At 37.0% G+C, this 14,750-nt stretch overlaps 1 protein-coding gene across 4 annotated transcripts in view; it reads left to right on the top strand.

The window, feature by feature from the left end:
- The window catches only part of SLTM (SAFB like transcription modulator), a 52,813-nt gene extending 38,263 nt beyond the window's left edge, over window positions 1-14,550 (top strand). For 3 of the 4 annotated variants that reach the window (XM_068552532.1, XM_068552524.1, XM_068552505.1), the window contains exons 20-21: window positions 2,810-2,970; window positions 4,842-5,895. In XM_068552532.1, coding sequence (XP_068408633.1) covers window positions 2,810-2,970; window positions 4,842-4,950 — 270 coding nt within the window. In that variant the 3' untranslated portion in view covers window positions 4,951-5,895. Of the gene's footprint in view, window positions 1-2,809; window positions 2,971-4,841; window positions 5,896-14,462 lie in introns of those variants that run through there. The other variant, XM_068552515.1, reaches the window with a different exon arrangement.
- The last annotated feature ends 200 nt before the right edge of the window (window positions 14,551-14,750 follow it).

Below are 14,750 nucleotides of genomic sequence, written 5' to 3'. Positions count from 1 at the left end.
GAATATTTTCTATTAAGAAGTCAATGAATCTCGACAGGGGACATCTCTTAGCAATTCAAATGAGCAAAAACCTTTTACCTGATTTGAAAGCATTCTGTCCATGAAATACTGGCGTAATATGGGTTGACAGTAGCAGAGATAGAATATTCTCTTAAATTACATACAAAAAAGAATTCTGAAGTGTGTGTGTATGTGTATGTGTGTCTCCATCCTTCAGCCTGTAGTATACTCTGGTGCTCTGTTTTGTATTTGAATACATATTAGGTTTTGTAGCAACATTTTTTACCAGAAAATTTTTTAATCTTTTGGCATTCCAGTTAATACAACTCTGCACTTTCCCTTTCATACAAAGCATTTTTGAAACGGATTTGGGCCTGCTGGGATTTATTAAGTTTTAATGTTTCTAGTAAGTAGAAATGTTCAATAGATGAATTCATTGAGCTATTTATCCTGAATAGAACATTTAAGATTTGTTACATAATCCAGATATTCTGCCTTAGTTAGAGTAAAATTTAAGTCTCATAGACTAGTGCCCTTGCATTCAGATACCCTTTTTGCAAAAGGTATCCTGAGGGAAGAGATCCTGTTCCTCCCTTGGAAATTTGGTTTTCATGGTGTTGGTCTATAAGCTGTTCTGACTGTAGTATTGGGTTGGCAAAAAAGTTCCTTTGGTTTTTAAGTACAAATAAAAGACACATTTTTCATTTTCACCAAGAACTTTATTGAACAACGTATTCACCGTTTTGTTCCACTACCTTCTGCCATTTTTCAGGCAACTTCATAATTCCATCTTCCCAAAACTTTTTATCTTTTTGAGCAAAGAACTGTTCCAGGTACCTTTTGCAGTCTTCCAGGGAATTGAAATTTTTCCCATTAAAAGAATTTTGTAAAGACCAAAATAAGTGGAAAGGCGAAGGTGCAATGTCTGGTGAATACGGCGGATGAATCAGAACTTCCCAGCCAAGCTGTAACAGTTTTTGCCTGGTCATCAGAGAAACATGCAGTCTTGCATTATCCTGATGGAAGATTCTGCGTTTTCTGTTGACTAATCTGGACGCTTTTCATCGAGTGCCACTTTCAGTTGGTCTAATTGGGAGCAGTTCTTGTCGGAGTTAATTGTTTGGTTTTCTGGAAGGACTCCCTTCTAATCCCACTATATACACATCACCTTCTTTGGATGAAGACCAGCCTTTGGTGTGGTTGGTGGTGGTTCATTTCACTTGTCCCACGATCTCTTCCGTTCCACATTGTAGTACGGTATCCACTTTTCATCGCCCGTCACAATTTGTTTTAAAAATGGAACATTTTCGTTACGTTTCAATAGAGAATCGCATGTGGAAATACGGTCAAGAAGGGTTTTTTTCACTTAACTTACGTGAAACCCAAACGTCAAAGCAATGAACATAACCAAGCTGGTACAAATGATTTTCAACACTTGATTTGGATATTTTGAGTATGTCAGCTATCTCCCACGTGGTATAATGTTGATTGTTCTCAATTAATGTCTCGATTTGATTGCTATCAACTTCAACTGGTCTACCCGACTGTGGAACATCATCCAGCGAGAAATCTTCAGCACAATACTTCGCAAACCAACCTTTGACACGTTTGATCAGTCACAGCATCTTCTCCATACACCTCACACATCTTATTTTGTGTTTCAGTTGCGTTTTTACCTTTCTTGAAATAATAAAGCATAATATGCCAAAAATGTGGCTTTTTTCTTCCATCTTCATTATTAAAATGGCTACACAAAAATTCACCAATTTTGGGTTTTTTTTAAATGCACGCTGATATGACAGCTGTCACAATATAAACTTAACAAAATTGTTTTGAATGAAGTTAAAGACAACTGAGCGCCACTAGAACCATCCTACGGGAAAACCAAACGAACCTTTTGGCCAACCCAATATATCTCTGTAGGGCGTCTTCAGATTTCTGCAGGCTAAGTATCATAACTTTTGACTCTTTTTTTTTCCCTCAGATCCTTAGTTCTCTGCTTTTGTTTCTTTATGTTCACTATTCTTTTTATTTCATAGTCCTGGGTGTAAGACCTTGTAAGAGCCATAGCACTAACTAGTACTGTGTACAGTAAGATGACAGCTCTTGTTTCTATGCGGTATTTGCATGTTGATCATATATCCCACCTTGATTTGTCTTAAGGTTTTGACCTCTCAGTATGCCTTCTTACATATATATAGACGATCCAGGCATTATATATAGACCCAGAAATACTCAAGGGTCAAAAAGTACATGGGTGCTAGAAGGTATAGAAATAACAGTGCTGAATCATATTCTATCCTTCTACCTTTTCTACCCTGAAGCCTGAGAAGCTTCTTAGTTTAAAGTAGATAGAAACCTCTTTTCATATTATTCATTCTTTCATCTTCTCACACATCTTATTAATTTCCTTCTGACGTTAAAAGTACACCATAAGGGACTTCCCTGGTGGCGCAGTGGTTAAGAATCCGCCTGCCAATGCAGGGGACATGGGTTCGAGCCCTGGTCCGCGAAGATCCCACATGCAGCGGAACAGCTAAGCCTGTGGGCCAGAACTACTGAGCCTGCACTCTAGATCCCGTGCTCCGCAACGACAGAAGCCACCGCAATGAGAAGCCCGCGCACCACAACAAAGAGTAACCCCTGCTCGCCGCAACTAGAGAAAGCCTGCACGCAGCAGCAAAGACCCAATGCAGCCAAAACTAAATAAAAATAAAATAAATTTATCAAAAAAAAAAAAGTACACCTTAAGTAAATTGGCCTGAGGCTGAGTCTGTCCTGACTTTTCTTTTAATATGTTATTCTTTAGCACTATCCCGAAGAACGACATGTGGTTGACCGCCATGGACGGGACACGAGTGGACCAAGGAAAGAATGGCATGGTCCACCTTCTCAAGGGCCTGGCTATCATGATGCAAGGCGAATGGGTGATGGCCGGACAGGAGCAGGCATGATAACGCAGCATACAAGGTAAGTAGTTAATCAGTTAAGACTTTTCTGCCAGCATGCAACCAAACCTTTTTCCTTTTCCTTAAAGGTCATTATAGTTTCTGAGAGATTGAATTGCAACTAGTAACAACCCTAGGTCTGCCCAGATATTTCCTCATATTAACCCAAAGTCTCCAGGGCAGCTGATGTTAATTTGTGAGTTAACGTTCCTCACTGTAAGTTAATTGATTGACATTCTGGCATATTGATCTCGATACAGGTAGGTATGTATGTCAGAATGCAGTAGATAATGAATATTAATTTCATGTTGGAACCATCTTCTTGTTCATTATCATTCTGAAAATTCCTAGAAAGGAAGAAGAAACTGAAAATATGTTCTGCTTCCACCCTTTTCAAATAGGTCTAGCAAAATTTTTGGACATTTATCCCAAAACCTGTTCAAATGCTAGGAGATGAGCTTTATTTTCTCTTCATACCAACATCCGCTGTGGCCCTTCAGCTGGCAAGGGTTTGGCCTCTCTCTCTCCCATGCCCTTTTTTCTTTCCCATTCATCTGTCTTAGAAGAGACAGTGGCTTGGCTCAGTGATCCAAGTTACTGCTCTTCTATTGGTTGCTTCTACCCTCAGACTTAAGTGACTGTTTACTGTCCTTGTGCCCTGCACAGCCTCATCACTCATTCTGTCCTTGGTTATTAAAGGTCACCAGTACCTTTTTTCTTGACAAATATAGATCCCTTTATTTTTTTAGTTCTTGGGCTCCTTGGTGGTTAAGCACTGTTGCTTTTCCTTTTTTAAAACATTTCTCTGCTTTCTAATGTACCATAATTTTCTTTTCTACCTTTTTAATTTACTTTATTGGCTCCTTCACACGGTTGGATTTTAGATACTATTCTTTATTTTTAGCTTTATATCATGATCTCCATGTAAATGCTTAGATTTCTCCATAAATTTAGGGTCACAAGCAAACTCATTCCTCTGCGGTTTCAAACCTTTATGTTTCAGTTGTTGTCTCCAGCTTCTTTTGATTTGGCATTGCCAGACTGGGCCTCATCTTTATCTTTCTTCACTCCTAGCATAAATTTCTAAGTATGGTTCAGTTAAAAAAATATATTTGTGGTAGCTTTGTCTTCTTGCTCATTTCAGCTTCTGTCGGATCTTCCCAAATGAGTGTTTTCTCTCCTCCATTTTTCACGTTATTTCTAAATTTAACCGTTGGGACTGTTTTCTTACACTGTTTACTTGCTCCAAAACTACAAACAGCTTCTTTAGGTGACAGGATCTAATCCAGATTCCTCAGCCTGGCATCCAAACCTTTCTGTAATTTGGTTTTATCCTACTTAAACCATTTCGCCATGGGTTTTTCTCTCCCAAATTTGTTGTAGGATTTTGGGGTGGGTCTTTATTCCTGTATTATCCATTCGTACCTACTGTGTTGCATTATACGTGTAAAAGAAATTCCAAAAATATTTCTTGAATGATGTCCTGTAGTTCAGAGGTTCCAGTTCCTAGCTGATGCCGATGCTGCAGATCCGGGGGCCACACTTTGAGAACCACTGCTCCAGTCCATTCATGCACAGACCATTGAATGGCTTACTAAGAGGCAGAGGCTTTGACGTGAGGTTGCCTGAGTTGAAATCCTCACACCACCATTTATATCAGTTCACCGTTGTGATCCTGGGCAAGTTACTTAGCGTCTAGATCTGTCTTTCTTCATCAGGAAAGTGGGGTTAGTAATGGTACATACCTGACAGGACTGTTCAAAAGAGTAAATTATTCAATATGGGTAAAGCACAAAGAACAGTGTCTGTTAAATGATAATCACTTTTTAGGTATTAGCTGTAATTATTTGTTCTTTTGTTCTCTGACGTTTTTTTCTTTTAAACCTTTTTCAGTAATGCATCCCCAATTAATAGAATTGTACAAATCAGTGGCAATTCCATGCCAAGAGGAAGTGGCTCTGGATTTAAGCCATTTAAGGGTGGACCTCCACGACGATTCTGAAAATTAGCTCTCTGCCACGGTTTCAAGATAATTTATTGAAATCTCCTGTAAACTTTACTTGACTACTTATGAAGAGGACCTCTGACTTGCTTGAGATTTCTGTCAGACTTTTTCTTTTTTCTCTTTTTTTAAAATTTAACATGATTGCTTTTCTCAATTTTGGAGAAGATGTTTAAATAGTTCTGTTGTAACTTTTAATAGTTTTGTGTATCATTCAACTTTTTTTCTTGCAGCACCAAGACACATTTGAAAAGATAGGAATCAAAACCATTTTAATGCTGTGTGAATATAAAGCGTAGTTCGCAGGTGTGTGGTAGTAGTTTAATTTCCAGCATTAGCTCTGTGGTGTCAGGCTCTAGAGTTACTTCTTGTCACCAAGCATTTTCAGCCTCCATTTTGAAGGCTGTTTAAGCTTAAAAAGTCTGCTGTTTAATTTTTAGAGAATAAGATTGTTCCTTGCATTTCTGAGTATTATGTAACCTATTTTTGCAGAAGGTACTGTTACATTAAGTGCATCTGTGTATCCTGGTTTTAAAAAATGTACTCTTTTTTGAAATAAACCTTCATATTCTGTATAGTTGCTAAAGCGTTGAGAACCTTTTTAACTGTAAAATGAGAACCGATTTTCAGTTTAGTGTAGCAGCACACTTGTTCAGGTTTGCATGGTATGAAACCAAATAGATTACTGAAACCTTGGCCATGAGGTTTGTATCACTGAGGTTCTTAGACTGAGTTGTGCAGGTAAGTGCACTTTTAGGTAATCTGCACTGTTTGATGGATAAATTCCATCTCTGGGAATTGTGTGGGTATTAATGTTTCCATATTCCCAACTATGTTGAGAAGTGGAAAAAAAAACCCGGGTTCTAGCTTGGTGAATCAGTTGGGTTTTGTAAATACTTGTATGTGGGAAGGCATTGTTGTCTCTTTGTGAAAATAAAAATCCACACCTGGAAGTGTATGTGTCTTTGTTTCCAGCTTTTTAGGTGTTAGTCCTCCAGCCCTTTTCCTTACTCCAAGTAATTGACTAGGTTTAGAGCTTTAACGACAGACTTTTGGTTTTTGTTCCTAGGAAATAAGTCTAACTTTGACTCTTCATCTCAGTAGCTGGGCAGCACACTTTGTTGAAGTGTTGGAAACTTAAGCACTAACCTTACTGGTTTTTTTCTTTAAGGCATCTTTTCCAGGAAAGTCCTTCAAGGTAAATTCAGAATAGCGCCTCTTAAAGCCTCGCATGTTCCTTCATATAAATCAGTGATGAGTAATTCAAATGGTCTAGATTCTTGGAAAACTCAGCAGTCTGTATGCTCGTACAGAGTAAAAGATGGGTGCCAAGGGATTGTTCTGAGGCCACCTTTTGATTTGAGAAGGAGTCTTTATAGAAGTTCTTGTAAGTGTCCCTGAGTGGATATGGCTGTGCCCATGAGATGGCTCAGACTTTGAGTGCTGTGGGCAGCCAGGGTACCCTTGTCTTTGACTCTTTGGGGGAACTGGCACTTTTTGTATTGTTCTGGATTTCATACCCTTTTCTTCCCTTCCTAACTCTGCAGTTGTGGGAGCAGGTGATGTGTGTGTGTGTGTGTGTGTGTGTGTGTGTGTGTAGGGGTCTACTTCTTCATTTCCTGATCCCCTCTGCACTTTGTAGACTGGCACAATGGAAGCCTCAGCATGTATTGGAGTGAACTAACTTCTACTCTGCCTCTCTTTGTGACTTTGGGTCTCTGTGTCACTTCTGATCTTTTTTCCTCATTTGTAGAGTGGAGCTATGCTTACCACAAGGGATTACACAGTTGCTAACAAACAAGTAAGCACTTTATGTGCTGGGCAGCGTACTAAGCATTTTAAGCGCGTTGCTTGCCTAATACTCAAAAGAATCCTACTAACTGTAAGTAACAATTATTGTCCTACCCATTTTTCAGATGGGGATCTGAGAAGTAATCTCTTAAAGTATTAGATCTTTGATTTGTTATAATCTCTTCTACACCCACACTGAATGGTACAACAGTCTACAGACTGGTAGGTAGTTATTTTTTCCTCAGTTTGCCATAGTATAGCATTTTCAAGTTGAAAAAAACCCAACAAAACCACCTTCTGAAATTTTGGCATTGAGTTTGGGAGTAGCCCTTAGGGTTCAGGGGCACCAGTTAGTAGAGAGCTGGCTGGCTAAGGATCAGTAGTGAAAACCAATTTTAGAGATTTTATAAAGGAAGATGGGTTCCTCAAAACCAAGGAAAAGGAGAAAATTTTGTTACTCTCCATATACTTGTTGAGCGATCCAAAAATGTTTCAGCAATCCAATAATATAGAAGGTTTCAGTGATTTAGGAGTAACAGCTTACAGTGGTTTAAGAAAAAGCGCATCTTAGCAAGCTTGGGCAAGACACTGAAGTCAGAAACTACACATGCCCAAAATAATTGTAAAAGAAAAAAAAAAAAAACTTCAGAGTTGCATAGAAAAATTTAGAAACCCTTCTGCCTATGTTTGTATCCCTTGCTAGATCGTCACTTAACTCAGTTCCTCCATACTTAAGCCTGTTCCAACAATTAAACATTTACTGAATCCTTACTGTAAAAATGTCAAATTACTTTTGCATTCTTTCCAGCTCCGTCTAATCCAGCTCCTTACCTAAAGATGAATCTTTTCCAGTACCTCCAACAGTGCTTAATTAGCTTTCCTCTCAGTGCCTCTGATTTAACATGTTCAATTACCGCCCCCCACAAACTAGCTAATCCTCACAAACATTTAGTCACTATCTTCAAAGTCCCTAAGGCTGCCATACATAAAATTCTCTTTCCTACAGCACTTAAACTGCATCAGTCAACAAATACTGCCTATTTTTACCTGCAACAAATTGTTTTCTGAAATCCTTAAGTGCTTCCTGCAAAATAAGCTATCTTTCCTTTCTCTGTTATACTTAGCCCTTCTAACCAGGCTTACCGGTCAGGTTCCAAACAGTTAATTTTCACCTATGTATTCTGTGCTAATTACCTTTATCTTATGTCCACACCACCAAACGGCATATATTTTTCTCTTCTCTGTTTTAAACCTTCAAGTTATCACCTCATCTCCCTTGGAATAAATCTAAAGTCTTTGGAGTTGCACTACTTCTCTCACCTCATTTCCTGCTACTCTCCTTGCTCAGTTTGTTTCCATTACATTGGCCTCTTCTTGTTTCTTGAATACAGCATCCCGTCTCTGGCCTTTTGCCTTGATTCCTTGATCTGGAATGCACTTCCCCCACATATCCACATGTCTCACTTCAAGTCTTCATGAAAATGTCATGTTCTCAGTGATGCCTTCCCTGGTATTATATTTAAAACTGCCACACTCTTAGCCCACCCTCAGTTTTCTCCCTTCCCCTTCCCATCTGACATTTATCATTTGTTTCTTCCAACTTGGATGTAAGCTCCAGGAGGGCAGCAATTTTTGTTGGTTTCTTGTTTTGTTTTCACTGCCATATCGTGAGCACCTGGCACTTAGTAGCTACTCAATATAATTGTCGAATAAATATATGGAGAATTCAGAATTTGTATACAAGGGGCTTAGGGGCTGCAGTCTGGTAGGAATGGGGGTTGGGGTGGGGGTCTGGGCTTTATCTTGAAATTGCATTGGTGTAACCAACACACTTTTTCTAAGAAACCTTGAGAGTATCTGGTGAAAATTAAGGTAAGGGCTTGAGGACGGCCAAAAGCCTCTCCAAGCCACCCTTCGGAGAAGCCACCAGTAAGAAATGAGACCATTTAGAGACAGGCTGCCCAGACCATCAGATGTAAGCCACAGAGGAGATGCCTGCCTTAGGCATGAATATTAGCCATTAGATCATCTTTGCTCCAGCTCCAAGCTCACCAAATCATATATTTGCTTCCCACTTGGATTTGCCAACGGGGTTAGGAAGCAAGAATATGAAATCTGCTTAATAGTTAAATTTTTATCGGTTTATTAGAGACTGCCTAAGTACATCAAAAGCTCAAGCAATAACTAGTCATTTGGATAAAGACAGTTTTCCTTCTCTAAAATTTCTAATGACATCCATCAACATATATTAATTCATTAATTTACTCATCATATGCTGCCAGGCACTTGGGAGATGGAGTGGAGCGGAGACAGATCAGATGCCATGACAAGTAAGATATATGGTGCATTCCTTAAGTATATGATAATAAGACTAAAAATTCTAAAATATTATTCTGTAAGATAAGGAGCAATTGAGGTTGAGAATCACTGTGGAGATACAGCTCAGAGTAAGAAGGACCAAACGCTCTTTGAAGAGCAGCTGACAATTTTCTGAGTAGTAGAGTTTTCCTGATCACTGCTCCAACACGTCATTTTAGTTTCAGAAACACCATCTTTTGCCAGTGGGATGAGATGCTCTGGTTAATGTAATTTTGTAGTTAACTGATGATTAATAACTTCATATAGCTGAATCACTTGGGGTAGGGGAAGGGGAACTTCGGCATCAGCTTTAGGAACTTGTGTCCAGGGCTTTTCAGAACTGTCTTGGTTGAGCTCTGAAATATTAATACTATGTATTATTTAGATAAGAAGTACTTTGTTTTTATTCTGTTAACTGGAGAGTCACCTTTAAAAAGGATTATAGATAGATACCAAGATTAAGAGACTAGATCCAGAGTTAGAAGTCTTGGAGTCTGGTTCTGATCCTACTAACTGGAGCATATAATCTAACCTTTATGGTCCCCAATTTCTTTATCCACAGATTTATGGCTTTTATGATTCCTGTCTAACTTATAATAAAAATTCAAATATAGGCAACTCTGGTCATTCTAACTAATCACAGGAGCCTAAAGGGGAAAAAAGTCTTGTCACATAATAAGGTAACTAATACTTCAAGCTTAATGTTTGTCAGGCATGGTAAATATGTTATAAGCTTGACTGTCATCACAGAAGTTAGTATTTATTGAGCAATTACCACGTGCTAGGCGTTGTACTAGGTAATTTACATGCATTAACTCATTTAATTCCCACAACAGGCTTACGATTTAGGTATACGTACTGCTATTATTCCCATTTTAATGTGTGGAAATGAAGGAACAATTTGCTCAAGATCATAAAGATAGCAAGTGGTGGAACCAAGATTCAAACATAGGCATGTACTTAGAAGAAGATCACTTCAAGTCATTTCATCCAGTGTAGGGGAGATATGACCAGTGACTTATATGTGATATATTTGACACCACAAAGCAAATAATTTCTAAACATCTCCTCCTCTATATGACAAAATTATTTTCCATAATAAGCATTTCCTGTATTCTTTAGTTTTAAATTAGTGATTAAAAAAGAATTTTCAGTTTAAAAGATATTACTACAGTTCAATAAAGTATTTTTTGCATTAACTAAATTTTGTACTTACGAAGCAAAGATATTACACTTTATAATTCTCACTCTATTTAACTATTTTAAAAAATTTAAACATAAAATCTCAAGGTGAACATGGTGAATGACAAATGAGGTAACTCGAGGTCTAGTTTTGAGTGTATAGGTCTCGCACATATTTTGTTATATTTATATTTAGTATGTTTGATGCTATTATAAATAGAATTTTAAATTTCAATTTTCCATCATTTGTTGCTAGTATGTAGAAATACAATTTTTTAATTTTTGAAGTAAAATTTACAAATAATATTATGCATACATTTCAAGTGTACAGTTTAATGAGTTTTGATAAGTGTATACAGCCAAGTAAACACTACCATGTTCAAGATGCAGAATATTTTCATCACTAAAGGTTTTCCTCGTGCCCTTTCCTGGTTATTACAATTCACATGTTCAGCCCTAGGCAACAATTTATCTGCTTTCTATCGCTAGAGATTCTGTTTCCTAGAGTTTCATATAAACAATCATAAAATAATCTCTAGTTTTGTATCTGGCTCCTTTTGTTCAGTGTAACATTTCTGCAATTCATCCATGTTGCTTTGTGTATCAGTAGTTCCTTTTTGTTGCTGTATAGTATTGCACTGTATGGGTGTACTACAATTTTTTATGCATTCACCTATTGATTAAAATTTGAGTTGACAGTTTTTGGCTATTATGAATAAAACTGGTATGAATATTTGTGTACAATTCTGTGCACATGTTTTCATTTCTCTTGACTAAATATGTAGGAGTGGAATTGCTGGGAATATGTGTGTGTGTATATATATATATGTATATATATATAATATTTATATTTTTTATTATGTAAGGCATACCTCATTTTATTGTGCTTCACAGATAACTGCTTTTTTACAAATTGAAGGTTTGTGGCGACCCTGAATTGAGCAAGGCTATTGGCACCATTTTTCCAACAATATTTGCTCACTTCATGTCTCTGTGTCACAATTTAATAATTCAATATTTCAGACATTTTCATTATTATTATATTTCTTATGGTGATCTGTGATGAGTGATCCTTGATGTTACTACTGCAACTCGCTGAAGACTCAGATGGTGGTTAGGACTTTTTAACAGTAAAATATTTTTATATTTATTTATTTATTTTATTATTTCTTTAAAAAAAGATCAATAGGGATTTAATCATTAAGGAGAAGTTGATATTTAACATGATACAAGGTTTTGAAAAGTATGGACTTTGTTTCTTTAGTACATAAGAGGATAAACAAAGTAACATTTGTTTTTTTTTAATTTATCATTTTATTTATTTTTAACTTTTTTATTTTATATTGGAGTATAGTTGATTAACAATGTTGTGATAGTTTCAGGTATACAGCAAAGTGATTCAGTTACACATATACATATATCTATTCTTTTTCAAATTCTTTTCCCATTTAGGTTGTAACATAATATTGAGCAGAGTTCCCTGTGTTACAGAGTAGGTCCTTGTTGGTTATCCATTTTAAATATAGCAGTGATAACATGTCAATCCCACACTCCCTAACTGTCCACTTCCCCCCTGGTAACCATTAGTCCGTTCTATAAGTCTGTGAGTCTGTTTCTGTTTTGTAAATAAGTTCATCTCTTTCATTTATTTTTAGATTCCACGTATACGCGGTATCGTATGATACTTCTCTTCCTCTGACTTACTTCACTCAATATGACAATCTCTAGGTCCATCCACGATGCTGCAAATGGCATTAATTCATTTTTTAATGGCTGAGTAATATTCCTTTGTATATAGTTACCACATCTTCTTTATCCATTCCTCTAACTGATGGACATTTAGGTTGCTTCCATGTCTTGGCTACTGTAAACATTGCTGCAATGAACATCGGGGTGCATGTATCCTGTTGGACCATGTTTTTCTCTAGATATACGCCCAGGAGTGGGATTGCAGGATCATATGGTAGCTCTTTTGTCAGTTTTTTAAGGAACCTCCATACTCTTCTCCATCGTGGCTGTACCAATTTAAATTCCCACCAACAGTGTAGGAGGGTTCCCTTCTCTCCACATCCTCTCCAGCATTTGTTGCTTGTGGATTTTTTGATGATAGCCATTTTGACTGGTGTGAGGTGATACCTCATTGTAGTTTTGATTTGCATTTCTCTAATAATTGGTGATGTTGAGCATCTTTTCATGTGTTTGTTGGCCATCTGTATGTCTTCTTTGGAGAAATGTCTGTTTAGGCCTTCTGCCCATTTTTTGTTTGGGTTTTTTGTTTTGATGATATTAAGCCACATGAGCTGTTTGTAAATTTTGGAGACTAATCCCTTGTCGGTTACATCATTTGCAAATATTTTCTCCCATTCTGTGTGTTGTCTCTCTCTTGTTTATGGTTTCCTTTGCTGTGCAAAAGCTTTTAAGTTTAATTAGGTCCCATTTGTTTATTTTTGTTTTTATTTTCATTACTCTAGGAGGTGAGTCAAAAAAGATCTTGCTGCGATGAAGAATAGTTTTCAATTTTGATGAAGTTCAATTTATCAATTTTTGTTCAAGGTTCATGCATACGTTTTGTCCTATCTTAGAAATCTTTGCCTACCCAAAGATCACATATGCCTTTCTCTATGTTTTTGTCCAGAACTTGTACAGTTTTAGTTTTTTGATTTAGATAAAATCTATTTGAAGTTGATTTATGTATGGCATACATGGAAGGGGTGAGGTACATTTTTTTTTCTATATGGATATCTAGTTTTTCCAGTATAATTTGCTGAAAACACTATCTTTTCCCCATTTATTATCTTAGCACCCTTGTTTAAAAAAAATCAACTTACCCTATATATGTAAGTCTATTCTGCTCCATTGATCTGTATGTCTATATTTTCACTAATACCATAGTCTTTATTTCACCCCTTTGCATTTCCATGTAAGTTTTAAAATCAGCCTACCAATATCTACCAAAAAATGCTGCTGGAATTTTGAATGATTTATGTTGAATATGTAGATAAATTTGGGGAGAACTGACATTTACAAACAATATCAAATCTTCCAAACTATAATTAGTGTATCTCTTCATTTAGTAGGGCTTCTTTAAAACCTCTCAGCAATGTGTTTTAATTTTCAGTGTATAAGTCTTAAACAATTTTTGTTAAATTTATCCCTAAGTATTTAATATTTTTAATGCTATTGTAAATGGTATTTAAAATGTTTAATTTTTGATTGTTCACTGCTGCTACATGGAAACATAATTGATTTTTGTATGCTGAGCCCTTATATCTTGTGACGTTGCTAAATATACTTATTAATTCTACTAGCTTTTTTGGAGATGCCGCAAGGTTTTTGATGTACACTGTCATGTCTTCTGGGAACAAAGGCAGCATTATATCTTCCTTACCAACCTAAATGCCTCCCCTCCCCCATTGCCTTATTGCATTGGCTAGTATCACCAATAGAATGTTGAATAGGAGTTGTGAGGGCAGACATTCTTGCATAGTACCCAATTTTAGGGGAAAAGCATTCAGTCTTTCACCATTAAGTGTGATGTCAGCTGTGAGTTTTTCATTTATACCCTTTATGAGGCTGAGGAAGTTCCCTGCTATTCCTAATATGCTAAGAGTTTTTATTGCAAATGGGTGTTGAATTTTGTCAAATGCTTTTTCTGTATCTATATAGATTTTCCCCTTCATTCTGCTAATATGCTGAAATTACATTGACTGATATTAAAATGTTAAATTAACTTTGCATACCAGGGAAAATTCATACTTGGTTATGGAGTGTGTGTGTGTGTGTGTGTGTGTGTGGGTGGGTGGCTGGATTTCATTTACTGCAATTTTGTTAAGGATTTTTTTTGTTTCAAAACTGCTTTATTGAAAGATAATTCATATACCACACAATTCACCCAGTTATTTGGTTTGGATTGACATGTACACACTACTATATTTAAAATGAACAACCGACAAGGACCTACTATTTAAAAAAAACGGAGAGGGGACAAGAGAATGATACAGATGATATGAGATTGGCCATGTGTTGATAATTCTTGAAGCTAATTGATGGATTCATGGGGGTTTATTACACTACTCCTTCCACTTTTATATATGTTTGAAATTTTCTATAATAAAAAAGTTTTTAAAAATAATAAAATCTAAAAAAAAGTGTACAACTCAATGATTTTAATACATTTACAGGTATGTACAGCGATCACTACAATTTTCACCTCAGAAAGAAACCCTGGGGCATCCCTGGTGGCGCAGTGGTTAAGAATCTACCTGCCAATGCAGGGGACACGGGTTCGAGCCCTGGTCTGAGAAGATCCCACATGCTGTGGAGCAGCTAAGCCTGTGAGCCACAACTACTGAGCCTGCGCTCTAGAGCCCGCGAGCCACAACTACTGAGCCCATGTGCCACGACTACTGAAGCCCGTGCGCCTAGAGCCTATGCTCTGCAACAAGAGAAGCCACTGCAATGAAAAGCCT

The sequence above is a fragment of the Eschrichtius robustus genome, chromosome 1, assembly GCF_028021215.1.
Source record: "Eschrichtius robustus isolate mEscRob2 chromosome 1, mEscRob2.pri, whole genome shotgun sequence".
NCBI lineage: Eukaryota > Metazoa > Chordata > Mammalia > Artiodactyla > Eschrichtiidae > Eschrichtius > Eschrichtius robustus.
The sequence above is the reverse complement of the archived record's forward strand: the minus strand, read 5'-3'. Positions and strand labels throughout refer to the sequence as shown.